We start from the raw sequence: 24,020 nt of genomic DNA, 5'->3' as shown, positions 1-24,020 counted from the left end.
AAAATAATTGTTTGGCATATTAAAAGCGCTAATATGATCCTGATTTTTTTTTCTTCTGGTAAATTCTTCTTCTGCATTTTTTTTGCCATTTTTTTTTCACCAAACTCATTATTTATATTTAAAATATGCACATATTACAGTTTTTGTGTTTATTTATATTAAAAAAATCTGCCTTTGCAGGGTTCACAAGGAACTGGAAGCCATCTCCTCTTCTAACCAGTCTGTTCTTTGCTGGACATGTTTGTGTTTGGTTCCAAATACAGCTTTGATCTCTCGAATCAGAATTTAGGATTGCAGTTTCCTGGTGGGCTCATCATTTCATCCTCAAATTTTGGTTCTGTTTTCTTATAGCTTCATGGGACAGTTACTTTCCCTGGATTTCTTGTCTTAAAGGTAATATTTGTTGTTGTTTTTTTTTTCTTGATTTATCTGTTGGATCAGCTTATGTACCTTTTGTTGGTTTTCCCTTTGCTTGATCTTAGAAAGTTGCCATCTTTGGCATGTTCCAGTTTGTGTCTCTTTCTCTCTCTGGTCGAGTATAAAACCCTAATTTTGCTTATGCCTCGCCGTTAAATCTAAACTGATCGAGTCTTTTTTTCATGCAAATTCTCTTGTTTTCCCTTAAATTTGCAGCGTTTTGTCCAGATGGGTGGTGAAAAGTTTGGATTTTTCGTTTTGCTTTCTTCGATTTCTTGCTTGATTTGCATCTGCCATGGATTCACACCTGTGGATAATTACCTCATCAACTGTGGATCACCCGACAATGCCACGCTTCTCGGTAGAGACTTCATGTCGGATAAGTTAGCCTCGAAGCTCCTCACCACTCCACAAGAGATCCTCGCTAGTAGCACCAACTCAGATTCTGATATTTACCAGACAGCGAGAGTTTTCACAAAGGCATCAAAGTACAGTTTCTCTGTCCGCACAGGCCGCCACTGGATTCGGCTCCATTTCAATCCATTCAATTACCAGAACTTCCAAATGGGTACAGCCAAGTTTGCCGTTTCCTCAGAAAAACATGTTCTCCTCAATGATTTCACAGTGAAGTCCAGAGTTGTGAAGGAATACTCTCTAAATGTGACCAGTGGTGAGCTCGTGCTCACTTTTACGCCCTCTGGGAATTCTTTTGCCTTTGTGAACGCGATTGAAGTTGTTTCTGCTCCCGACACGTTGGTCACCGACGATGCTATGTTCATAGGAAATCCGGGGAAGTTTCAGGGCTTAATATGGCAGGCCCTCGAGACAGTTGCTAGGGTGAATATGGGTGGACCCGCCGTCACACCTAATAATGATACCCTTTCAAGAACTTGGGTGTCTGATTCAGATTTCATCCTGGAGAAGAATCTTGCTAAAAGCGTGTCCAAGATGGAATCTGTTAAGTATCTCCCGGGTTATGCGACCGAGGATACTGCACCAAGATCTGTCTATGGAACCTGCACGGAGATGAACTCGGCAGATAACCCGAATAGCATTTTCAACATCACGTGGGTGTTCGATGTTGATCCGGGTTTCCAGTACTTCCTCCGTTTTCATCTCTGCGATATCGTGAGTTTGTCTCTGGACCAGCTCTACTTCAATCTTTACGTCGACTCCAAGTCTGTGGTTGAAGATCTTGATCTGAGCGTTTATTTGTCCAACAATCTGGCCGGTGCTTACTTCATGGATTACGTGACTCAATCCCCCAAGGGCAGTAACAAGATTCGTGTGAGCATTGGTCCGTCAACTGTTCACACCGATTATCCGAACGCCATCATGAATGGATTAGAGATCATGAAGGTGAATAACTCGATGGGTCAGCTCAGTGGCGGGACATTTGTGCCAAGTAGTTCAAGCACTAAGAAGAATGTCGGTTTAATCGTCGGCGCAACTGTTGGCCCTTTACTTGCATTTCTGGTTTTGGGAGGTATCTTTGTGTTGTACAGGAAAAGGAGGAGGCATGGCCATGGACAAGATGCTCATTCAAAGACATGGATTCCTCTGTCTACAACTGCAACTTCAGCTACAATGGGAAGTGGATACTCAAATGGAACTACACTCGCAAGTATAACTTCCAACGTAGGATACCGAATTCCCTTTGCGGCGGTTAAAGAGGCCACCAATAACTTCGACGAGAGCCGGGTTATCGGGATAGGTGGCTTTGGCAAAGTTTACAAGGGAGAGCTGAACGATGGAACGAAAGTTGCTGTCAAAAGAGGAAACCCCAAGTCTCAGCAAGGGCTTGCTGAGTTCAGGACAGAAATCGAGTTGCTGTCTCAGTTTCGCCACCGTCATTTGGTTTCTCTGATCGGATACTGTGACGAAAACAATGAGATGATTCTGGTTTACGAGTACATGGAGAACGGAACGTTAAAGAGCCATCTTTATGGCTCGGGCCTTCCTAGCTTGACTTGGAAGCAGCGGCTTGAGATTTGCATTGGATCGGCTAGAGGGTTGCATTACCTTCACACCGGTTATTCAAAAGCTGTCATTCACAGAGACGTGAAATCCGCGAATATATTGCTGGATGAGAATCTCATGGCTAAAGTCGCAGACTTTGGATTGTCAAAGACTGGACCCGAGATCGATCAGACCCACGTGAGTACGGCTGTAAAGGGAAGTTTTGGATATCTCGACCCGGAGTATTTCCGAAGGCAACAGCTCACGGAGAAATCGGATGTGTATTCTTTCGGGGTCGTTCTGTTCGAGGTTCTGTGCGCAAGACCGGTCATAGACCCGACACTTCCGAGAGAAATGGTGAATCTTGCCGAGTGGGCGATGAAATGGCAGAACAAGGGACAGTTGGAACAGATCATCGATCAATCACTCCGGGGGAAGATCAGACCCGATTCTCTCAGGAAGTTTGCGGAAACAGCGGAGAAATGCTTGGCTGACTTTGGAATTGATAGGCCCGCCATGGGAGACGTGTTGTGGAATCTCGAATACTCGTTGCAGCTACAGGAAGCAGCCACTGATGGCGGCGACCCTGAAGAGAACAGTACGAACATGATCGGAGAGTTGCCTCCTCAGATTAACAATTTCAGCCACGGAGACACGAGCGTTAACGTTCCGGCGGCAGGGCAGTCAGAGGAATCAAACATCGACGATCTCTCGGGTGTCTCCATGAGTAAGGTTTTCTCACAGCTGGTGAAATCCGAAGGAAGATAGATTGATCGATTCTTGCAACTGGGAAATTGTCTGGAAAACGAAAGATTTGAGGTTTTTTTGTCCGAAAGAGTGGAGGAGATTGGATTTCGTACACTCGTTCTTGTTCTTTGTGTACATTATTAACTGTGAGGAGCATGGGATAATCGAAGAAACCCACCCAGTATCGAAAACTGGATAAAGTTTTTTTCTTTCTTTCCCCCTTTGAGGTTTTTGCACAATGATTGATGTTTTTTTTTTCTGAAGCTTGTTTATTTCCTTGGTATTTGTTTCATTGCAGTGTAAGTGTTACAGAATCTAAAGATGCTCTTGAATCGTCTTTATTGATTTCAATTTCGGATTCAAAATCGAACTCTGTACTGATTTTTTTTATGTACACTACCGGTTGTCATCTCGGGTTTCGCTTCGGATTCGGTTATTTCGATTATAAAACACTATAATCATTCGGTTTCTATATCAATTTCGGTTCTGTTCGTTTGGTATACGAATTTCTTAGCTTTATGTGCGATTTTTTATTGATAAAAAAATTATTTTAAGAAAAAAAAAATCAGTTTTTTGTTATTTTTTATTTGATTTTGTTCGAATTCTATTTTTTCAAATTTAAAAAAGTTATAACTGTTCAACTTTTATGTTGAATTATAATCGATTACGGTTAACACTTAACACGACTAACCGAATTCTGCAAATGCAATGGAAACGGGAATTTATTTTGCCAAGTGCACAAAAGTTTCACGGTAAATACGCACGCGCGGCGCACGTGATTACCATGATACACAAGTTTGGGCCGGGAAAGGTTCATGTAAGGCCCATTATTATAATTTCTTATTGTTCGGCCCATGTGAAGCAACTCTTATGCGAAGCGGGTTCAGATCCAACCCTCACCAAAGTTAGGAGACAAGGAAACCTCTTGGAAGAGCGCAGCCGCATCGGAGAGAGAGGAGAGAGAGAGATGAGGCTGTTCGATCCATGGCCGGTATTCTTCAAGAGGGAATGGAAGCGTTGTTGGCCGTTCATCACGGGTTTCGCCGTCACTGGAGCCATCATCACTAAGTTCACTGCTGGACTCACCGGTAGGTCGTCGGATCCGATCGATTCCTAAAAACTCGGCTAAATTTCTTCTCATCGATCGGTGTTTATGTACTCGTATTGTGCTTATGTCGGATCTATTGTCTGATGTCTTGTGTATGCTGTTGGATCGGCGATCGTGGAACCCTAATTGTTTAAATGCCAATGATATGCAGAGGAAGACGCGAAGAACTCGAAGTTCGTCCAGCTTCACAGGAGGTAATGTCTTACCCACTTGATCAATTACAACTCTCGGATTTCTGATTTTTTCCCCATGTCAATGGTAATCCGCGATCGTTCTCTGTAAACCGATCCGATCTTAAAAGAGTAGTTCGAAACAACGTGGTGGTCGAATGGTGCTTGACGTATTTAGGTTGTTTTGTGAATGTGTATGTTTTTCACATTCGAAGACCACCTGATAAGATGAGTGTTCATTTGGATGTGCCCGGATGCATTATCCCAATTCTGAAACCTGATAAACCCATCTCTGAATCCTCCTCTGGCATATGTTTCTCGACCCATAGGCGTTCTCTTGCTTCTGCTGCCTGATGCATAACGAGTCAAAGGTCTGGTTATGTTGTGTTTGAACTGGAGGGTAGAAATGTTTAGCAGAGACATACGCCAGTGTGCTTGAATCTCATGAAGTGGGTTTGCATTTTCAGTGTCAAGACATATTCGTAAATGTTTCTCTTTATCATCGAATATGATTCGGGTAATAGCTATAAGTTATCATCCCCAAAACTCATTCTGGTCTATGCCCCTTTCATGCCGTTTCAGGGATAAGCATTAAGGGAGAAGTGAGCCTTTCCGGGAAAGAGAAGAGGGTGTTTCAGCACTCCAGCTTTTATTCAATAACATGAAAGAGCACACCTAGATACTCTTTCTGTTTTCTCCCGAGATTTTATTTTACTCTTTTTGTTAATTTTGAACTGAAGAATGTGAAGCAAATTCTACTATGGCAATTGGGTTTTCTCCCCCCATGTGTTTGAAATGGATTTTGCCCTCTTCCCCATTTGCTACTTGTAGGTAGGGGTGGGCGTTTCGGTTCGGTTCTTCGTAACCGGACCAAACCGAACCGTTAAAACGGTATTTTTTCCGATCCGAAACCGCTATTATTTTCCGAACGGTACCATTTTTAGATAACCGAATTTTCCCGCAACCGAACCGAACTTTAAAAATCCTGAAAAACCGAATATTTTTAAAGGAAATCTATCATTTTTTTAATAAAATCCGGAACCGAACCGATACCGAAACCGAACCGAATACAATAAAAAACCTGATTGGTACCTATTTTTGTAAAACCGAAAGAACCGAACCGATTAATTCCGTCCCGAACCCGAACCGTTTTCCGAAACGTCCACCCCTACTTGTAGGGGGGTAATGTGCAATGTTTCATTTGCGAATGCCCAAAAAAAAATCTTATTCATCGTTTCTGCAAAATCTTAATGGGCAAAAGCTAGTAAACCATATAACAACATTAAAAAGGACATGGAACATGAAACCAACGCTTTTAAGACATTGGAAGCTCAAAGTTCCTTGTCTGGCTCAGAAGAAGAGAATCCATACAATGTTTCATGCCATTTTTTTTTGTTCTTTATTACTTCCGGACGCCGAGCCTAACTCTGAAGTCATCTTCCATCAGAGGAAGCCCTTCCCGGAGCTTAACCTTGGGCTCCCACCCCAACACTTGCTTCGCTTTCGTGATGTCCGGTTTCCTCTGCCTCGGGTCATCGGGCGTGTTCTCCACCATCTTTATCTCTATGCTCGGGTTTATCAGCTGCGTTAACGTGTAAACCAGCATCGTCAGAACCAACCAAAAAACCCGGTAAGTAGCAGCCATTTCATCGCAAAGAGACTAACTAACCTCTTTCACCGTCTCAGCGAGCTCCAGCATGGTGAATTCGCCTGAGGAATAAAAAACAAGACAGTGTTTGAGTTAAGGAGATCGGATTCTGTGTCTGAATAGAGGGGATTGCATGGGGTAAGGGATGTTTGGAATACCGACCAGGGTTACCGATGTTGATGGGGCCGGTGTCCTCCCCTTCCATCAGACGGATAAGCCCATCTACCTTCGAGGAGGGTTTTTTTTTTGTCAAGACAGAAACGAGTTTTTACTTCAATGTATCTCAATACAAAAAAAAAGTTTTTTTTTTGGGAAGGATGTGTACTAATACCATGTCGGAAACGTAACAGAAACTGCGAGTCTGAGTACCGGGCTTCTGAACAGTCAAAGGCTCGCCCCTACACATTCACATGCATAGAGCAACAAAAGACAAGACAAGAGGAGAGGTGTTTTACACAATACAAAGACAGCAAAGGTTGTTTTGGAGGGAAAGGACTCATGAAAACCTGAGTGCTTGAGCGATGAAGTTGCTAACGACACGTCCGTCGTCGATGTTCATACGAGGTCCATACGTGTTGAATATTCTCGCAATCCGTATTTCTACAGCACAGGAAGACGATAGAGATCCTTGAAGTTAGGGCTGGTCCCATACATTTGGGTCCCATGGGTATCCACCGAAATAAGGGAACCCGAGCTCTATGAGCAAGTGCGAGGCCGGGTCCTCGCTCAGTTCAAGTTTCCTCCTTATTACGGAGAAAGGTAGAGAAGGAGAAGTAGAAACGTGACTGACCGATTCCATGCTGCCTGTGGTAATCAAACATCAATGTCTCTGCCACACGCTTCCCTTCATCGTAGCAGCTCCGAACCCCTATCTCACATTAATTTATCACTTCTTGATCACGACAAAAAAAGATCATTTACTATGAAATTTTCTGTTATAGGAAAATCATACACATTCGGTTATATATGAGATCCGGTTCGCTTCATGCATAACCGAACCGAATGTCCAACCCTAGGCTAAAAACCACGACGGGGAGGAGATTAAAGAAACAAAAGACCATAAGAACAAAATACCAATAGGATTGACGTTGCCCCAGTAGCTTTCGGGCTGCGGGTGGATGAGAGGATCTCCATACACCTCCGAGGTCGATGTAAGCAATATCCTGTTTTTAATTTAAAAACTAAAAAAGCTTAAATCACATAGCCAAAAGGCAAAAAAAGGCAAACAAAAATAGTTTGAAAACGAATCCCTCAAAGCCAGACCTTGCTCCGACACGCTTAGCAAGACCTAACATGTTCAGTGTTCCGATCACATTTGTCTTAATCGTCTGTTATTATCGTAAAAAAAAAAAATAGAAGCCATACAAGTTTAGACGAAATTCTCGATAACAGAGATCGGATATTAATATTATCTGATCAGACAAATCTATAAAAACATAAATGTACCTTAACCGGGTTGTACTTGTAGAAGATAGGAGAAGCAGGACATGCAAGGTGGTAAATCTGGTCAACCTCGATCAACAATGGCTCCGTTACATCTATTTGACGCCATAAATAAGACAGAGCGGATGATGACGTTAATAAACCTCACTTACATAACGAAGCCATACGGACAGTCTCACGAACATATATACCATGTCGGATAAGCTCAAATCTTGGATGGCCAATCCACTTTCTGAGGTTGTCCTTTGACCCAGTGAAATAGTTGTCAGCAACAATTACCTGACATAAAACCAAACCAAAACAAAACAAAGTTTCACCGGCAATTCAGCAGATGTCACAAAGAACAGTAACATCTCGATTCATCCAGACCTCGTTTTTCTCGTTCTCCATCAGCTTATCGACGAGGTGAGAGCCGATGAATCCAGCTCCTCCAGAAATCAAGATCCTCATATTCGACTGCATCGACAAGAAAAGACAAGTGCATCAAATCCAAGTTCTATACATCTGTTTCCTCATGTGGGTGGGACAGGTCGGAATATCTTCATCTTCCAGTTAAACTAACAAGAAAGTGGATCAAAGTATGATTTCAAGATCTGATCCAGTACCATCCCGTTGCATCAGCAAGTTTTCTATGGTTAAATGACGAGGCTGGCCCTTTGATGCTAACCTAAACAAAGGCCAAAAAGATTACAGATCATGACTAAGGCAGGCCTAAATGGAACGGCTAAGATCCAATCTCTCCCCAATCTACGTTTCTACGAAACCATCGCCAGACCCAGAAGTTAAATTGCGTACAATGCCAAAGAGATGAGGTAAATACAGATTTCTCACCACAAGATCCGCCATTAAAAAAGACATAGAACCATCAGACCAAACATATGCACAATGTAGAACGGATTCTATAAGCGACTTCAGTGTTTTTTCTGGTTAGTTGTGGAACTAAAACGCAAAACCTCATTCACGGTTCATCAAGTAAAAGCTAAATCTCTTGCCCGAAAAACGAGATTCGAGGCATGAACAGTTTACGATCACACGTAAAACATAAAAGGATATAAAAAAAGATGAATAAAAATCTCAGATTTACGTCGAATCTCCACAAGAATTTGGGGAAAATCACCTGACAGAACTTGGAATTACGCAGAGGAGAAGGAGTGGGTGGAGGCTTCGTGCTGCTCTGTCCGTTTGTCGCCATTGTTGAGAACCCAAATCCCTGGATTTACCAATCAGTCGTCAAATCAAACTCTACAGAGAGGGAAAAAAAACATTTTACCAAAAAAAAACGCATATTTTTTTTTTTGCGGAAAAGAGAATTTTCTGACGGGAAAACTGAGAATTTCGATCGGAGAAGGGGGAAAGAGAATTTATAAGAAGCTTGAATCGATAAATAAGACAGTCGGTCGGAACCCTAACCAAATCTTCTGATCTGATGAGAAGTGGGAAGAGCGAGATGTTGTTGTCTACTTATAGTCGCAAGTGTCGGAACAACCTCTCCTCCAAAATTACAAATAATCGAAATTCAATCGAATTTATTAATTAATTTAATTCCTTATCCAGGCAGAACATAGAGACCTAAAAGTTAAAACACACGGGAAAAAATAAAACCAATTTGGTGTTAGTTGCTTGATCACGACAACGTTTGATTTAACGAGTTCTTTAATGACTCCTGATTTGTGTGTATATATATATATATATATATGCATGTTTGTTATCATTGCACGTGTTGAAGGGATGGGGAAAGCAAAACCGAAACAGTCCAAGACTACAAAATCAGATATTATTATTCTGTAACCGAATCGTTGTCCGGGCAAATTTCCGCTCTTTAATGGGCCGTTCGTAAGTGGGCTATATATAGGCCCATAATGTTAAGCTGACGTGGATTTTGTAGGGCCAGACAATTTCAAATGAATGACGTTGGGCCGAAAGAATACAGTAGAAACGACGCCGTGCATGGGATCCAAAAAGTCTATTAGGCAGACATTGAGGCCCAATAGGGGCCCAGGAGAAAATACATGGTGCTGCTCAGAAACGGCACACAGTTCTGGAGTCCAAAACTGAAACGACATCAAACAGCATAAATCACAGAACAAAGCTTCTCACCAGAAAGGTTATATGATAGTAATATCTCTTCTTCCTTCAAAAACACTTTGACTCTTGGGAGGGGCCCTCCCGTGTTTTGGAATGCGATAGATGTAAGAGAGAGTCCATTACAAGTAACGTTTCAGACAGGATAATGAACTCGGAACTTCCTGAGATCATGGATCTGAGAATCATAGCATTTCCTGGGACTTTCTGACACAGCGACTCACTTTCTTCTTGAACTCGTCTCGCTTCTCTCTCCATTCTTTCTGCAAAACGACAAAGACAGAATGATGATCGAGCAGAGTTACTACATATTGAACGGTTCTCACGTTTCAGAGGAAGTGAGTGTCGGAAGGAATAACGAGAGAATTCCACAGAGCTTAATGAACAGAAAATACTCACAGCGGCTTCAACATTTGCCGGGGATTCATCGTTAGGACTGGAGAGCATTGATATGACACTCAGGACAATACTCTCAACCTGAAACAGCACAAGGAAAACGAAATCTGAATTCGGGAAAACACATATCAATGATCTAGTTTGAAGATTATTCGCAATGAAACAAGACCATATATATATACACCCAGAGAAACTAGCCCAGACATACTGTGTGAACAGGCGTCCATCTCTCACTCGCAAGCTCATAACCACTGGGATCATCACCAGGAGGATGGAGAATAGATATGCAAACGCGGCCATCCTGATAAACTGCACGGATGAGGAAACAATCCACAAAGGAGTGAATATATCATATTGTACTTTGTATCTGCAATCCTATCCCGGAAAAGGGCAAGGTCGGAGAGAATGGACACACCGTTAGGATGCCAAATATCCGAGGTAAACCTCACAGTCGGCGGGCTATTGGGGTAGTTTTGTGGGAAGGACATTATGGCATTGAAGAATCCCCCTTCGCTGCATTTAGGATTAGAACTTTTTCACTATTTGGTAACGACTATAAAACACTAACTGAATTTGTTAACAAAAGCATCAAGACAAGGCTGAGTTAAGAACATCATAATTCCTTAAGAACACTAAATTTGAATACTTGTAGAGAAAGACAAGTCCAGCATATGGTGAAACCAAGAAAGGGAACACGAAATCCTATGATCACATGACCCGCAATGATCGAATCCCGGCATCATCATCAATGAGATAACTTAAGCATCATTTATCGAGCATTGCCAATGCTCGTTCCACAAATCAACAAATTTCGGCAAAAATCAACATGCCCAATTGATAATCATCGAGATAAGACCAGACAGACATCGAATTCTGACGAAAGGGACGAGATCTAGGATGGAAGAGAATCAGGGGAACATACTAGAGTGTGTCAGGAGGTCCGATAATCGTAACGCTCCATTCGAATACATTGCTCTCGTCAACCAACCCAGCAGAAAACCCATCAACCGGATTCTTACAAAGATCTGAAATAAAACCCAGAGAAGGCAAAATCCAATCAAAAACTCGAAAAGCCCGCCTCTATGGAATATGAACCTAACAGATTTGTCGCAACAAAAACGAGGGTTTGTGTGTATTTACCCCTGAGCTGCTTCTGGAGAAGAAGGCTCGCTTGGGAAGCCATGGCGGATGATGAAAATTCAGCTGAAGCTTCCAGTGATCTGAGAGAGAGAGAGAGAGAGAGAGAGAGAGAGAGAGAGAGATTCTAAAATGGAGGTTATATTATATAGATAGAAGGTACTGAAAGATCGGAATTGGGATTTTCGGGCATCAGGGTGGAAAACATTGGAACTGATCTGCTACGGACGAGTCCATGTTTAATTTGCCACATCCACCAATAGTATTGCGAGACTTTGGCCTAAAACAACCACATCATGTTTTTTATTTTCCATTTAAACAAAGGGTAATTTTTTTTGGTAAAGTAAGAGAATATCATGTCGACATCTCCTCTTATAGTCGAATTTGTTTGAGGAATTGTGTTCCTATAGATTTCAGTTAACTTGTACAGTTTTTCACATGTAAAATGGTACTTATTATATTATATGATTTTCATAATAAAATGCAAATAGTTCCCTTTCCTTTGGTCATTATATAATCTAAAATCGTATCCGCCATTTGTTAATCAAAATTAATAAAAAACATTGCCTCAAAATTATCACACAGAAAATTACGGTTTTTTTAGAAAATAAAAAGTCATAATGAAAATAAAATGGTGGTGGGTTAGTAATGATCCTCCGCATTAAATCAAAGTTTACGTGGAATTAAACGTTTAACATTTCATTTTTAAAAAAATGGATGGGGAATTGCTTGGGATTTGGGCTATGAAATGGGCCCGCTGTTAATTGTGCTAAAGTCAGAAAAAAGTAAAATGTGTGGACCTCCACAAGCCCATACAAGACAGGCCTGCGGTCCATCCCCTTGCATCAGAATGCTCAGTCACAGCTTGGACTACCCTAAATAAAAATCGAATTCCAACAAAAATTAGATATTATTTGTATGAATGATATATTCGAGATAAAATATTCGAGAATTCGAATCTGAAATCTAACAAATACGTAGTCATCATAACCCCACACGGGGTAAAGATAATGAATCAGTACGTCTTTATTTATTTATTTATTTATTTATTGGTACCTTGCAAGACCCCCAGCACAAACGCAAGAAAATCAAGCACAAATAAAATCTACCACATTGTCCTAATTTTAGGACTTTTGAATATTCTTTTGTAACGAAAACTTACCTATACGATCTTAAAAAATGTCACATTGAGCACATATAATATAATAAATCACCTAACTTACACTCAATCACATGTATCCAAAACATCTCCGTATATTCCATCCATTTCATCCAATCTTATCGTATCCAATTACACGACAAGAGATATTTCGGCTTGAAAAAAAATGGTGGGACTATAAAAACGAGAGCCGACAAGGTTAAAGAGCAAAAAACCCATCATCATCATCATCATCACCATCATAATGAAAGACAAAAAGGGTAGGTAGCAAAATTCTATCATGGATCAATTGATAACTAGGAAATGATGACGAGAGAAGAAGTCAACTCACGATGAGTATGTCGCCAAGATTCGGAATCCCCTCCATGGCCCCTGCCTGCAATGCGTGCGGATACCTCCTCCTCCTGGATACACCAACCTACGGAAAGAAAATAAAAACTAAACGATAAAACGATGATAGTTAATTCTCAATGCAACTATTCATAGGTGCTCATCAAGGTTAATCTCACTCAAAAATGGTGATATTTATGAGTATATCGTGATTTAGACTCGAAGAACGGGATTAAGTATATGACAGTTCAGTTCCGAGAACCAAAGGATTTAATGTTTTGGGGTCGGTGGCTTACCAAAGTTTCAGGACGGTGAAGGCTGAAGCAAATGAGCTGGCTGCAAAAATAAACGACAAAGAACTATAAGAACGTATTTACAGGCATTTTACTTATACATATAAGGGCATTGGATTCCAGGAAACGAAATCTTCAAGCATCTCACCTGGTTGTTTTCAAGATTAGTAATCATTATGGTTCTTTGAAAATACGTTAGCCATATGACAAAAGGGTTGTTTCATCTTTGTATATAATGATGTGCCCATAGATAAACCTCACTAAGCTTTCAGTATATTACCCCGACAGTATTCACAACCTCGACAAGCACATGATGATGAGAAGACAGGTCCTCATCCACTTTCTCCTCTTATGCCTCTTGCTCTCGGCTCCAAGATGTAGCGTCTGCAGATTCATGGCTCCGTCGAAAAAAGCAGGCAACATCATATTCTCTCTCTCTCCCCCTCCCCCTCTCCATTAGATTTTCTTTTATCGTTTTCACGAACTTACCTGTCTTTGCTGTAACCAGTCCATGCCAAGATTGAAGAACCTGCACAGACCCGCAAAAGGTCACGACTTGAAAGAGTGCGAAGAAAAATGCGGTAACAGAAATTTTCAATTGTTGTAAATCACTGTAAAATCATATATAGCATATACATACTGTTAAATCCATTAAAGAAAGAGTGTTGCCAACTTGGGTGAGTAGAAATGCATTCATGCATGTGTAAATTACGTTGTTTACTTATCATTACAGCCTAAACGTGTCAGATTATGGCAATAGGTTGAAGGAAAGACATTGCACAAGAACCCATCAGGACCTAACCCGGTTGGAAATCACCACCCGCCAGCCAAACCGTGAGACAATCAAAGACAACTATTTCAGCACAACCATTGGGGGTGAGGGAGTCACGGGATAAATCTTGGGAGGCAAAGAGAAAGAGAGTTTAATTTGTTCTTGTGGTATGTAATAAGAAGTGATGCAGCCTCTACACAGAGTTGATGTCTGAAGCCTATATATACCTCTTGAGTGTCTACTTTTTTCTGTTAAACTAGATTCAATCTAGGAAACTATCACAGAAGAATAACTTAGGGATCATGCTAATAGAGTGGCAAATCGATGAAGGACAATCAGTTTCTACGATCAAAAGAGATGGTGAAGAGTGTTTTTAAGTTTATAAGGCGGGCCAAACATATAATCTGAGAAATCAGGCTCACCTCAGATCAGTAGATTGATGGCTCCTTTCGACTTCCGAAACCTTATCAGCTCATCCTCGAACCCTACACCATTTCAAGAGCCCTCTCTTATTGCTCTTCTAATCCTCAAACTCGAGAACACTTTTGCATGTCCAGCTTCTACCAAAACAAATTGCTTTCAGCAAAGGCACCCAAAAGAGTTCGATCCTGTACGAGCAGACAAAGAATTGGATTTCCCGTCTAAATAGATTGATACCTTGTTAGGAATAGGTGTATCCAAATGGTTATTTTTCCTCAAACCGTTGGCTACAGCCAGAAATCAAGTTCTTTCAACATAATCGTTTGCACTCCAAACAGTAAAATCGATCGTGATTTGCCCAATTTCTCCCACTTCTATATGAAAAGTTTTCGAAGAATCTCCAGAAAACAGCGCACCGCATAAGAACCAATGCACAGGATCATCTCGATGACAATCAAATTAAATGTATGGATCTCGCATTCTTGCACACAGATCAATGGAAAAATCTAGGATATGAGGCAAGAACATAAAACGACGACTGACGATTACAGGTCAGACGAACCTTAGCAGCGGATCCCAATGATCGCCGGAAAAAGGCATCGGCTCCTCGACGGAGCGGCGGCGTCTGAAGGCGGAGGAAGAATCCGATTCGCCGGAAACTCGGTAGATTCCGATCAGAGAAGAGACCGGAGAGAGGGAATCGAAGGATCTCGCCAGACCTCACGGACGGGAAAGGGCCGGAGTAGCACTGTTTCAATTAAACATCAAACAAATCCTATACATTTTCGATTAGGATAATATCGATATTTTTTACATTCTTCGAATATTTTTTTAAAATTTCAACAAAAAGAAGGATAATTGGAATTACATAAAATCTAGGAATTTAGAAATTGAATAATGTCACGGTCAACGTTGAAATGAATGCCTTCTGAGTCGATATCTTTGTCGCCTCTACTGATCTGACATGCCCACTGATAATAGATCATTTTTTAATTAGCCTAAATATTTAATAATATAACATCCCATTAAATTGAATTAAATAATTCAAAAACTAACTAATATTCACAATAACTTGTAAAAAAATTTAAAAATTTTCATAATCAAATTTACAACACTCTTGCTAGTTTGCTACCTTAAAACGTTAAACTCCAAATTTAATCTTAAACAATATAAAATTAATAACCAGATTTACACATCTTGATATTTGTACGGATTATGACAATGGTGTGGCCTCGACATTATATATATACTACATATAGATTTTGAATAGAGGTCAAATGTAGAACATTATTTTATTGGATGAAAATATAACAAGATATTTTTTATATTTTAGAATATTATAACCCACAAAAAACGAACACAAGACTTTAACTTCACTTAGATTCCACTGTTATAACGCCTTTCCTCCGTCACCGGAACCACTAGAACCAGAGAAGAAATCATAGTACGGCGGGGCTCCACCAGGGGATTCATCGTTAGGACTGGAGAGCATTGATATGACACTCAGGACAATACTCTCAACCTGAAACAGCACAAGGAAAACGAAATCTGAATTGTAATTTTCAACACCGGAGGCGTCGCCTGGCGACGAATCAGACGGCTGAAGGGGGAAAAGGGGCAGCGTTTTCTGGCACGTGACGCCGGAATCATCGTGTGGATTTACGTTAATACTCTCGTATCGGTGGCCGAGATCACGTAGATTATCGAGGGCAAATCGGGCAGAACAGGACAATCTTGACGACGTGTCTGGTTTTTTGTGATCGGAGCTTGTCCTTAGCCGGTACCCTCCGGTGATCGTCGCTTTGTTCGGCTGAGTGAATGCACCTTTGAAGTCACCTTGTTGTTGTTGTTGTTGTATATGATGTGGACTTCCACATACCACTTCAAATTTAAATAACCAAAAAAAAATTATAATCAATAAGATTTTACCCATAAAAGAAGAATTTACTTTGCAATCATTATAATGTTTATGACCCAACGTTAGAGAAAGACAGCAGCAATAGGCAAGTTATTAATATGTGTATCGTGACCTAAACCTAATACGTAAGAAGTAGGGTTAAACCCTAATGAAAAACCTTATGTCATATACATGCACGTGAAACAAAATAACGCAATACGAAAACAAAAACGGTCCAAGTCTAAACAATAGAAAACCTTACACACGTGGGCATATATGAATGATATAATAAAGTATATATATTCGTATTAAGCATGGAAAACAGAAAGATTAGGAAAAATGAAGATTTGGGAATTTGAGAAGAGGGGAGAGGAGAACTACGTGCCGTTTGAGCAAAGAGGAGGGTAGAAAAAACGGGAGGTTTTGTGAATGAGGCGGTTGAAGTAAGCGATGCTCTCCTGTTTCTGCTTCTGGCGCTGCCTAGCCTTGTGGTTCTGGAACCAGTAGAAGACGTTTTTACCCTCGATGTGACCGTACGCGCGGAGTCTACCGGTGATGTGCTGTATCTGATCGGCGCTCGGGGTCCTAATCCCCTGCTTGTACAGATTCTCCAGAATAGTTATCTGTTCCTTTGTCGGGTTCCACCTCGAACTACCTGAGTTTCCTTCGGTTTCCATGTTCGGTGTCTGGTTTTGACGATCCATGGGTGGTGATATTCAGGGCTTTAGGGTTTCTTTGCATGTGGTTTGCATGGAGTTTTATAGTGAGAGGGAGATGCATATATTTACATGTATACATATATAACATAGTCAATGCTTGAGAGAGAGAGAGAGAGAGAGAGAGAGAGAGGCATGACTTGCGTGTCGTTTTTTGAGCTATAGACTCTGAAAACATGGCGTTTAGCGGCTAGATATTGGTAAAAGAATATGGAAATTTTTAGAAGAAAAAAAAAAGAACATGGAAATTTTAAGAAACAGAGAAGAAAATATAATTAAATGATTGGAAATAAATCGACTACTATAAGGTTAAAAGATAACTGTTGTCGTTTTCCTCCTGCATATATTGTGTAGTGATAGAGAAAGAGACACCATTACTCTCTGTTAGGGTGTTACAGTATATAATGAGGTGGAGCAATTCAAAAAATAAGGAAAAATATAGGGATTGAAATTAAAATTAAAATTGAAGAAGATAGAAATGACGATGGGTGAGTATGTGTTATTGGGAATGAAAGAGACAGTAAGGATAAATACGGACGTTAATAGGGCGGCAAAATAAAGCTGGTTGGATTTGTGCCTTAGCCTATTTGAAGCCTGCTTTGCCTTGGAAATTGTTGCACCCTCTCTTTTATATCACGACAACTTGGAGCCGAACCGTCCTGCCTCTTCATGTTTTTGTAACACTAGCCAGCCCCCATATAAGTCGATATCTTTGTCGCCTCTACTGATCTGACATGCCCACTGATAATAGATCATTTTTTAATTAGCCTAAATATTTAATAATATAACATCCCATTAAATTGAATTAAATAATTCAAAAACTAACTAATATTCACAATAACTTGTAAAAAAATTTAAAAAAAAAACGTTTTCTATGTATATTATATTAGGAATGCACTGTGAATTATAAGGGGTTAGATGAAATAAAAACCGAATTATATATAGGTTTTTGTTATAACGCCTTTCTATTAGCAAGCCCGCCCAAAGTGAATGTAAGAAATACTTTCTTTAGTTTAATAATAACAATAATAAGGATGTGCAAAAATGTCGGACAACAAGAAAATATTTGTTTCAGCATTTTTTTTCGGGTATTTTCGAGGTGTGTGAATATATATATATAAATACGGGTGTAAATATATTTTTATGAAAAAAATGCATGGGAAATGACAAGATGGAAGCAAAGAACATATGTGCATGGCTTTGAAGCTGATAGTAGGTACCTACGGATCTATAGAGCAGCAGAAGATTGCCTTGAGAATGAATATATTATATATATATATATATATATATATGACACTCTAATCTGCATTGAATTCCATGTTCAAACTCTTCCCGAATTAATAACCTTATTTATTTATTTATTTCATTCTTCATGCAAACTAGATAGCACTAACATTGCCATCTTCAAACAAATACGTACATGCTCGATGATATCATTACAAGGAGGTGGAGATCCATTAGAAATAATTTGAAATTTTTGCAAATTTCGAAATATTTAATTTCAAATCAAAATGGGTAAAAACGTAGGTTTCATGCGATCGATCTCAAATAAAGTTGGGATTATGAAATTAATCCAAAGAATACATCAAAATAACAAGCGGGGATCTTCTAATAATGATGAGATATCAAAGTTGTCTCATTTTCATTTATTAAAACAAAACCCAGAAGCTCTTCGAGAGTTAAGGATATGCATTGAAAGGCCGTAATCGGCATGTTTGTCGCGCTCGCCGTTTGAGAACAATAACATATATATATATATATACGTGCGTACAAATAGATACACACGTGCATTAGCACGTGTATGTGTATACGTATATACACCTTTTTGGGCATTGAAAAGGCATATCTGTCTCCTTGTGCTGCTCGGTCCAAGTACATTTCTTCTTTTTTTTTTCACGTTATTTTTGTGGATATGTACGGGCACACACAAAAACTTACTGGATAAGCATGAAAATTCTCGATTACATTTAGTTATATATTGGACAATTTAATTGGTTAATGTATTAATTTGGACAATTCCTACAACTTTTAGTGGTTACTAATTACTAGTAGGCCAACAGAGTTTGTATGATTACATATATATATATATGTCCGAATAATGTTAGAAATACAAAGTTTATTTTACGAAAATATTATATCGATTTTTCTTGTCGGATCTTTAATTGATCTTGTTCGTGGAATTTGTAATCTCGTTGAGTATTATAAAACTATGTTTTGATCACAATCATTATATTTTTTTTGTTTTAATTTAATTGCAATCTTTTATCATCTTGATACATTTAGTATTCATATTTTATATTGGTTTATTAATATTAACAATCCATGAGGGGGATTTTCGCCTTACAACAAGCTTAGCCGAAATTAATATTATATATATATATATATATATATATATATATATAGATATGCACGTAGTATGTATTTATTCGCATTCCATCATGTCATAAAAACGAAACGGCCCAAACTTGGGATATATCATGTAATGATAGATGGGCCGGGTTTATGTTTTACCAATTTAAAATATATTGCCCATTAAACGTAATTATGTGGGCTCTGGCCCGTTAATTGACATTTTATTGTTCAAATTTGTGTAACATATTATCGTAATTTATATATTGAAAAAATAAAAAATTATATGAAACCTCTTTTTGCTAAATATATTATCTCATTATCACGTATCAATTAGCTATTTAATAAAAAAAGTTTACTAACATGTATAACACCTAAAACACTTTTTTTTTTTTGGTTTTCTCTTCCGGTTATTTTTTTTTATCACTCCTTCTCCTCTTCCTGATTATAATTATTTTTTATTTTTAGTCTCCTGTGTTTTGCATACGACGTTTATCTTTAACAATCCATGACAGTAAAAAAAAATAGAGGGAATAAAAAATAAAAAATTATTATTATGAGGAAGAGGGATAAAAAAAACCACCGGAAGAGAAAACAAAAAAAATAAATAAATTGAAAGAACCAGCTAAGGAGAGGTTGTCTTTCTTTGGTTCTGTCTTTATCCAATCATATTTTCTGGATTCCCCGCGTGGCTGATGCATTCCTTTCCCTTCCCTTAGTTTCTATTCTCATATATTTCTCTATTATTTTCTAATTATTATTATTATTATTATTAAACCTTGAATTCTATAGTTATGATAACTACAAAACTATAGTTAAAAAGGTTTCATGATCCAATAACTAACATGTAATTGTTCGAATTTACAAGATTCTGAGTTTTAATTCATCTTTCTTTAGTTCTTGTCTTATTTTTTCTATCCCGCTCTACGTATTTGATATATACTGGATAGACAATAAATAATTAGTTTATAAAAAAAATTCTGATATAATATTTTATACATATAGATTTTAATATTAGAAAATTTCTTTTTTTCGAAACGATTTTTTTTTTTTAACTTATAGGTATAACTTGTGGTTAAAATTAGAAATTTAGTTTTGGTAATTTTACAAGCAAAAAAGACTTATTGGGTTAGGATTAAAATTCAAATTATAGAAAGCGACGTAGATACCAAACAAAGAGTGAATTTTCTTTTAAAAATATATTCTTAAATACGTGATGTATTTAAAATTATTTTCCACACAATATTAAAAAAAATTGCGCATTTAAGTCCGCATCATATATAAGCGACCATCACATGTATTTAAAAACCCAATGTTGAAAGGTACTAACATATTCTTTTACACTAAAAAAAAAAAGCATTAACTAATAAATTGCGGTAACAACAAACTTAATTAAAACTAGACTAAAAATACATGAATGGGTTACCTAATTTTATAGTTTTTTTTTTTTTTGGAAATTTAAATAAAAATTTTCAAACTGTTAAGGCTGGAAGCATCAGAGGCAATTGGCCCTCTTGTGCAAATATTTCAAGGAATCTCTCAACTTGTGTACATAAATTGCAGTGAAAGAGAAGTTTATCTCTCTACAACGGCAAGAAGAAGAAGAAGAAGAAAAAAAGAAATTTCAAAAAAAAAAAGTCTTTTTTTTTTTTTATGTCTTCCCAACTCCCTTCGAGGCAAGTTTCCTTCTCTGCTCCACCAGCAATTTGAAATTTGCTTGTAAACACATTGTTTGAATCACCCCTTTCAAAGTTCTACGCATTGGGTTTCCTAAAGCGGCCAAAAGGGTACCCAAATCCGGTGTCTTTTTTCCTGCGATCAAAATATTTTGGCTAAATTAGGGTTCTAGTTTCATGTGATGTGAACATTTAGGGAGAAGAAATTGGAGGGGAAAAAAAAGATGAAGACTGTTGGTGGGTTAGCTATTGGGTTGAGCTTGGTGTTTGGCTGTCTTCTATTGGCACTTGTTGCAGAGGTCTACTATCTTCTGAGATGGAATAAGAACAAGAAGAGCAAGCGAGTGATAAGCCAAGAGAGTGAAGAAGAGAAAGAGGAAGAGCACAACAATGGATATGCAAAGGATCTCATTCAGCTCTTCTGCTTCAAAAAGCCTCAGTCTTTGCAGCCCAACAATGGCGGCGGCGAGATTGCGAGAAACCCAGATGGGGATTTCGACGAAACACGGGATTTAGAGCTTGGATTGATGAAACACTTGGCTGGGGATGCAGGGTTTGAAGCGGAGCTAATGAAGCTTCACAACCAGAGGTTCCTCTTCACAATCAAAGAAGAGACAAAGGAGGATTTGGAATCTGATGATGGAAGATCGAGGAAAGGGTCGAGGTCAAGAACGAGGAGCCTGAGTGATCTTGCCTTGGGAGTAAACGACTGTAACACCCCTAGCTTTTTCACCCCTTTGGCCTCTCCGACAATGAAATCCTCCTCCTCGCCTTTGGAGTCGTACCCAAACCATGGATTCAACCCTCTCTTTGAATCAGAGGGTGAGCGTGAGTTCAACAGGTTCTTCAGGTCGTCGTCGTCATCATCTTCACCTCCACCAAAATTCAAGTTCCTGAGAGATGCAGAGGAGAAGCTGAGAAGGAGACTGATGGAGGAAGAGAAGAAGAGAAACGGGTCAGTTTCATCATCTCCGAATCCAGAGCCACCGAATGTGACAGAAGGCTCTTTTCTCAAATTCATGAACTCTGCGATGAACAGAGAAAAGCAGAATCTTCAAGAATCACATGAAACAGTGTCATCATCATCATCATCATCTTTACAGGTACGAATCTTAGAACGCTAGACCAGAAGCCCACTGATCATCTAGTTTAGATTTTTTTCTCTCTCTTTTTCCCCTTCATATTTTTTTTCGAATTTGTAAGAATTTCAGATTTACGAGAAGGGTTTGTGTAAGTTATTTCCATTTCTCATGAATGTTCATTAAGGATGGCTTCCTCTGTATTGATCTAAAGAGGTTGCAGATTTGCTTCACTACTAAATATCATGATAACATTTCTGAAGTGGTGGCAGGTTAAATAGGAAAATAGATATTCAAAGTTACAACTATAAATTATTTACAAAGGGAAGAAAAAAAAACTATAATATAAAAGCATAGAAGTTTCTTTTTGCAGCCTGCGAGCAAACTTTGAATTTTATTATGCGTTTGGTCGGAACCTGAGATGAAAAATTCAAATAATTACGGCGCCACTGTTGAATGCAGTGACATTAATTCGTGATCAAGATAATTAAGTATGTTTTCCATTAGAGCACCACATAAGTGTAATTAGTGAGCACACACAACTTTATGGGGTGTTCAAATTCAAATATCGTTAATTACTGAATATAGTTACTTAATTTTGAAAAAAAAACACTTTATTAACTTTTTTAGATATATATATATATATAGTATGTATATATGTACATGTGTTTATGTGAAAAAGACATATTGTTTGTTTGCCTAAAAAACGATAACATTGAAGACATCACGCGATATCGCCGAAAGGTTCGATGCTCTTCGCTTTTCACCATTTCTTTTTCGACGACTCTTTTGCTACTATCTATATAACGCATGCACACACACATACATACACTCACACACACATATATATATATATATATGTGTATGTATAGACATTATACGTGTTTGAATCTTGTGATTTATGAAATTTCTGAGATGATAGAGTCCTGCCAAACAGGGGAGGAGACATATGAATCGAGTCCCCTGGCAAAAAATAAAAAAAAATTGAACCCTTAATCTTGTTGGCTATGTATTTTGCTTGCATCCTCATACATAGATACATACATACATATATACGTACAGACGAACACATGCACACACACATATATATATATATATATGTGTGTGTGTGTGTGTGGTAGAGATAGGGCGTATAAGGCGGGGAACATGGCAGCACGTGAAAGGACCAAACTCGAAGGCAAAACAATGTAATCAGTGGCATTTTAATTAAAAAAAATCAATCGCAATTTTCAAATGTAGATTTTAAAGAATGAGATAATTATTTTATAAACAGTTTAATCTAATGTTTCTTATTCGACTTTTTTTTGTTGAGAGTCTAAGTTTCAGTTTTTTTATACCAAAAAAAAAAGTTTCAGTTTTTTGTATTTTCAATGTAAAAAAATTAATTTATAATTCAGTTTAATCTACATATTTTTTTAATCGGATTTACGCGAAATAAATTTAACGTGTCTCTGTTTTTATTATTTTTTTAGACTTGGTTAAAGTTGGAGTTAATTGATGGTAAAGTTTTATTCTTATAATTAAAATCACGTTATGCTAATGTATTAATTCAGCATAAGTTTTATATAAAATTTATGATTTCTTGCTTGCATTGAAATTCTTACAGTGAGTTTATGGTTGTGTATTTAATCAATCGTATAACAAGTAACAACACTGAGAGAGGTGGTCATTTCGGGTTTCGGTTCGGTTTTCGGTTCGGTTATTTCGGGTTCGGTTATTTCGGTTATAAAAAAATCATACCCAAACGGTTATATAGATTTAATCGGTTTGGTTCGGTTCGGTTCAGTTTTTGCATAATAAAATTATAACCAAACGGTTATATTTTCCGGTTTATTCGGTTCGGTTTTAGATCGGTTCGGTTCAGTTATGATATATTTTTAAAAAAAATTTATTAATCCTACATAAATTTCAAAATATCTATTTAAAAAAATGGACAAAATAATTAATCATGTAAAATAAAATTATAAACAAATCTAAAAATTTCAATAATTAGGATAAAAATTAAAAAAATTACATTTTATGATTTATTGGATGAAATATATAAGGTTAAAAGTGAAGTACAAAAAAAATATTAATAATAATGAGGATAAAAATTAAAATATTAAAAAAACTCAATAACCGTTCGGTTAACCGCGGTTATTAACCGAACCGAACCGAACCCGAATGATTATTCAACTTCCTCAACCGTTCGGTTATTAAGCAAATAACTGAACCGAACCGAA

The 24,020-nt window shown here is 38.2% G+C and overlaps 7 protein-coding genes across 12 annotated transcripts; 3 read left to right on the top strand and 4 right to left on the bottom strand.

Annotated features, from left to right (window-relative positions):
- Positions 1-170: 170 nt before the first annotated feature.
- On the top strand, positions 171-3,474 carry LOC104810793 (receptor-like protein kinase HERK 1). The gene is made up of 2 exons (XM_010537210.2): positions 171-393; positions 634-3,474. The coding sequence occupies exon 2, from the start codon at positions 646-648 to the stop codon at positions 3,142-3,144; it is 2,499 nt and encodes an 832-aa protein (XP_010535512.1). The 5' UTR covers positions 171-393; positions 634-645; the 3' UTR covers positions 3,145-3,474.
- Positions 3,475-4,013: 539 nt separating this feature from the next.
- LOC104810792 lies at positions 4,014-5,218 on the top strand. Of its 2 annotated transcripts, XR_771337.2 has the most exons (3): positions 4,017-4,211; positions 4,383-4,425; positions 4,984-5,218. XR_771337.2 is itself a non-coding variant. In XM_019202283.1 (2 exons), the coding sequence occupies exons 1-2, from the start codon at positions 4,091-4,093 to the stop codon at positions 4,427-4,429; spliced, it is 168 nt and encodes a 55-aa protein (XP_019057828.1). In that variant the 5' UTR covers positions 4,014-4,090. The 2 variants fall into 2 exon arrangements, 1 of the variants encoding a protein (XP_019057828.1); XM_019202283.1 differs by lacking the exon at positions 4,984-5,218 and having other exon boundaries at positions 4,014-4,211; positions 4,383-4,429.
- A 378-nt stretch (positions 5,219-5,596) lies between these two features.
- On the bottom strand, positions 5,597-9,004 carry LOC104810790 (UDP-glucuronic acid decarboxylase 5). 4 transcript variants are annotated; one of them, XM_010537207.2, is made up of 13 exons: positions 8,903-9,004; positions 8,610-8,702; positions 7,862-7,948; positions 7,684-7,771; positions 7,496-7,587; positions 7,313-7,377; positions 7,124-7,212; positions 6,840-6,917; positions 6,556-6,649; positions 6,381-6,447; positions 6,212-6,275; positions 6,071-6,111; positions 5,597-5,983 (listed from the first exon to the last, which is right to left on the bottom strand). In XM_010537207.2, the coding sequence occupies exons 2-13, from the start codon at positions 8,682-8,684 to the stop codon at positions 5,804-5,806; spliced, it is 1,020 nt and encodes a 339-aa protein (XP_010535509.1). In that variant the 5' UTR covers positions 8,685-8,702; positions 8,903-9,004; the 3' UTR covers positions 5,597-5,803. The 4 variants fall into 4 exon arrangements, with proteins under 4 accessions (XP_010535509.1, XP_010535510.1, XP_010535511.1 ...); XM_010537208.1 differs by lacking the exon at positions 8,903-9,004 and adding an exon at positions 8,812-8,827; XM_010537209.1 differs by lacking the exon at positions 8,903-9,004 and adding an exon at positions 8,098-8,159 and having other exon boundaries at positions 8,610-8,675.
- Positions 9,005-9,440: 436 nt separating this feature from the next.
- LOC104810789 (ubiquitin-conjugating enzyme E2 7) lies at positions 9,441-11,239 on the bottom strand. Its single transcript, XM_010537205.1, has 6 exons — positions 11,111-11,239; positions 10,893-10,995; positions 10,386-10,483; positions 10,179-10,279; positions 9,974-10,051; positions 9,441-9,837 (listed from the first exon to the last, which is right to left on the bottom strand). The coding sequence occupies exons 1-6, from the start codon at positions 11,151-11,153 to the stop codon at positions 9,760-9,762; spliced, it is 501 nt and encodes a 166-aa protein (XP_010535507.1). The 5' UTR covers positions 11,154-11,239; the 3' UTR covers positions 9,441-9,759.
- Positions 11,240-11,314: 75 nt separating this feature from the next.
- On the bottom strand, positions 11,315-14,900 carry LOC104810788. Of its 2 annotated transcripts, none has more exons than XM_010537204.2 (5): positions 13,379-13,437; positions 13,188-13,273; positions 12,893-12,932; positions 12,598-12,704; positions 11,315-11,982 (listed from the first exon to the last, which is right to left on the bottom strand). In XM_010537204.2, exons 1-5 carry the CDS (start codon positions 13,400-13,402, stop codon positions 11,883-11,885), a joined length of 357 nt encoding a protein of 118 aa, XP_010535506.1. In that variant the 5' UTR covers positions 13,403-13,437; the 3' UTR covers positions 11,315-11,882. The 2 variants fall into 2 exon arrangements, 1 of the variants encoding a protein (XP_010535506.1); XR_771336.1 differs by lacking the exon at positions 11,315-11,982 and adding exons at positions 14,084-14,269; positions 14,644-14,900 and having other exon boundaries at positions 12,309-12,684; positions 13,170-13,418.
- Positions 14,901-15,471: 571 nt separating this feature from the next.
- Positions 15,472-16,709, bottom strand: LOC104811275 (WUSCHEL-related homeobox 2). The gene is made up of 2 exons (XM_010537939.1): positions 16,364-16,709; positions 15,472-15,962 (listed from the first exon to the last, which is right to left on the bottom strand). Exons 1-2 carry the CDS (start codon positions 16,680-16,682, stop codon positions 15,472-15,474), a joined length of 810 nt encoding a protein of 269 aa, XP_010536241.1. The 5' UTR covers positions 16,683-16,709.
- A 3,838-nt stretch (positions 16,710-20,547) lies between these two features.
- LOC104810787 lies at positions 20,548-22,031 on the top strand. The gene has a single exon (XM_010537203.2). The coding sequence runs from the start codon at positions 20,944-20,946 to the stop codon at positions 21,841-21,843; it is 900 nt and encodes a 299-aa protein (XP_010535505.1). The 5' UTR covers positions 20,548-20,943; the 3' UTR covers positions 21,844-22,031.
- The last annotated feature ends 1,989 nt before the right edge of the window (positions 22,032-24,020 follow it).

This window comes from Tarenaya hassleriana, unplaced genomic scaffold (genome assembly GCF_000463585.1).
Source record: "Tarenaya hassleriana unplaced genomic scaffold, ASM46358v1 Cleome19, whole genome shotgun sequence".
Lineage (NCBI taxonomy): Eukaryota > Viridiplantae > Streptophyta > Magnoliopsida > Brassicales > Cleomaceae > Tarenaya > Tarenaya hassleriana.
The sequence above is the reverse complement of the archived record's forward strand: the minus strand, read 5'-3'. Positions and strand labels throughout refer to the sequence as shown.

What these genes read in the sequence shown, in the direction of transcription:
- LOC104810793 (XM_010537210.2), top strand. Translation starts at nt 646, where the DNA reads ATGGGTGGTGAAAAGTTTGGATTTTTCGTTTTGCTTTCTTCGATTTCT.
- LOC104810792 (XM_019202283.1), top strand. Translation starts at nt 4,091, where the DNA reads ATGAGGCTGTTCGATCCATGGCCGGTATTCTTCAAGAGGGAATGGAAG. An exon ending in GTTCACTGCTGGACTCACCG is followed by an intron (nt 4,212 to 4,382) that starts GTAGGTCGTCGG and finishes AATGATATGCAG; the next exon opens with AGGAAGACGCGAAGAACTCG.
- LOC104810790 (XM_010537207.2), bottom strand. Translation starts at nt 8,684, where the DNA reads ATGGCGACAAACGGACAGAGCAGCACGAAGCCTCCACCCACTCCTTCT. An exon ending in GGGCAACGTCAATCCTATTG is followed by an intron (nt 6,918 to 7,123) that starts GTATTTTGTTCT and finishes AATGTGAGATAG; the next exon opens with GGGTTCGGAGCTGCTACGAT. An exon ending in TCGCTGAGACGGTGAAAGAG is followed by an intron (nt 5,984 to 6,070) that starts GTTAGTTAGTCT and finishes ACGTTAACGCAG; the next exon opens with CTGATAAACCCGAGCATAGA.
- LOC104810789 (XM_010537205.1), bottom strand. Translation starts at nt 11,153, where the DNA reads ATGGCTTCCCAAGCGAGCCTTCTTCTCCAGAAGCAGCTCAGGG. An exon ending in TCTCCAGAAGCAGCTCAGGG is followed by an intron (nt 10,996 to 11,110) that starts GTAAATACACAC and finishes GTTTTATTTCAG; the next exon opens with ATCTTTGTAAGAATCCGGTT. An exon ending in CGGCAAATGTTGAAGCCGCT is followed by an intron (nt 9,838 to 9,973) that starts GTGAGTATTTTC and finishes GTCGTTTTGCAG; the next exon opens with AAAGAATGGAGAGAGAAGCG.
- LOC104810788 (XM_010537204.2), bottom strand. Translation starts at nt 13,402, where the DNA reads ATGGACTGGTTACAGCAAAGACAG. An exon ending in TTCACCGTCCTGAAACTTTG is followed by an intron (nt 12,705 to 12,892) that starts GTAAGCCACCGA and finishes TTTATCGTTTAG; the next exon opens with TTTTTATTTTCTTTCCGTAG. An exon ending in ATCTTGGCGACATACTCATC is followed by an intron (nt 11,983 to 12,597) that starts GTGAGTTGACTT and finishes ATTTTTATTTAG; the next exon opens with GGTAGTCCAAGCTGTGACTG.
- LOC104811275 (XM_010537939.1), bottom strand. Translation starts at nt 16,682, where the DNA reads ATGGATCGTCAAAACCAGACACCGAACATGGAAACCGAAGGAAACTCA. An exon ending in CCCTCCTCTTTGCTCAAACG is followed by an intron (nt 15,963 to 16,363) that starts GCACGTAGTTCT and finishes TTAAATTTGAAG; the next exon opens with TGGTATGTGGAAGTCCACAT.
- LOC104810787 (XM_010537203.2), top strand. Translation starts at nt 20,944, where the DNA reads ATGAAGACTGTTGGTGGGTTAGCTATTGGGTTGAGCTTGGTGTTTGGC.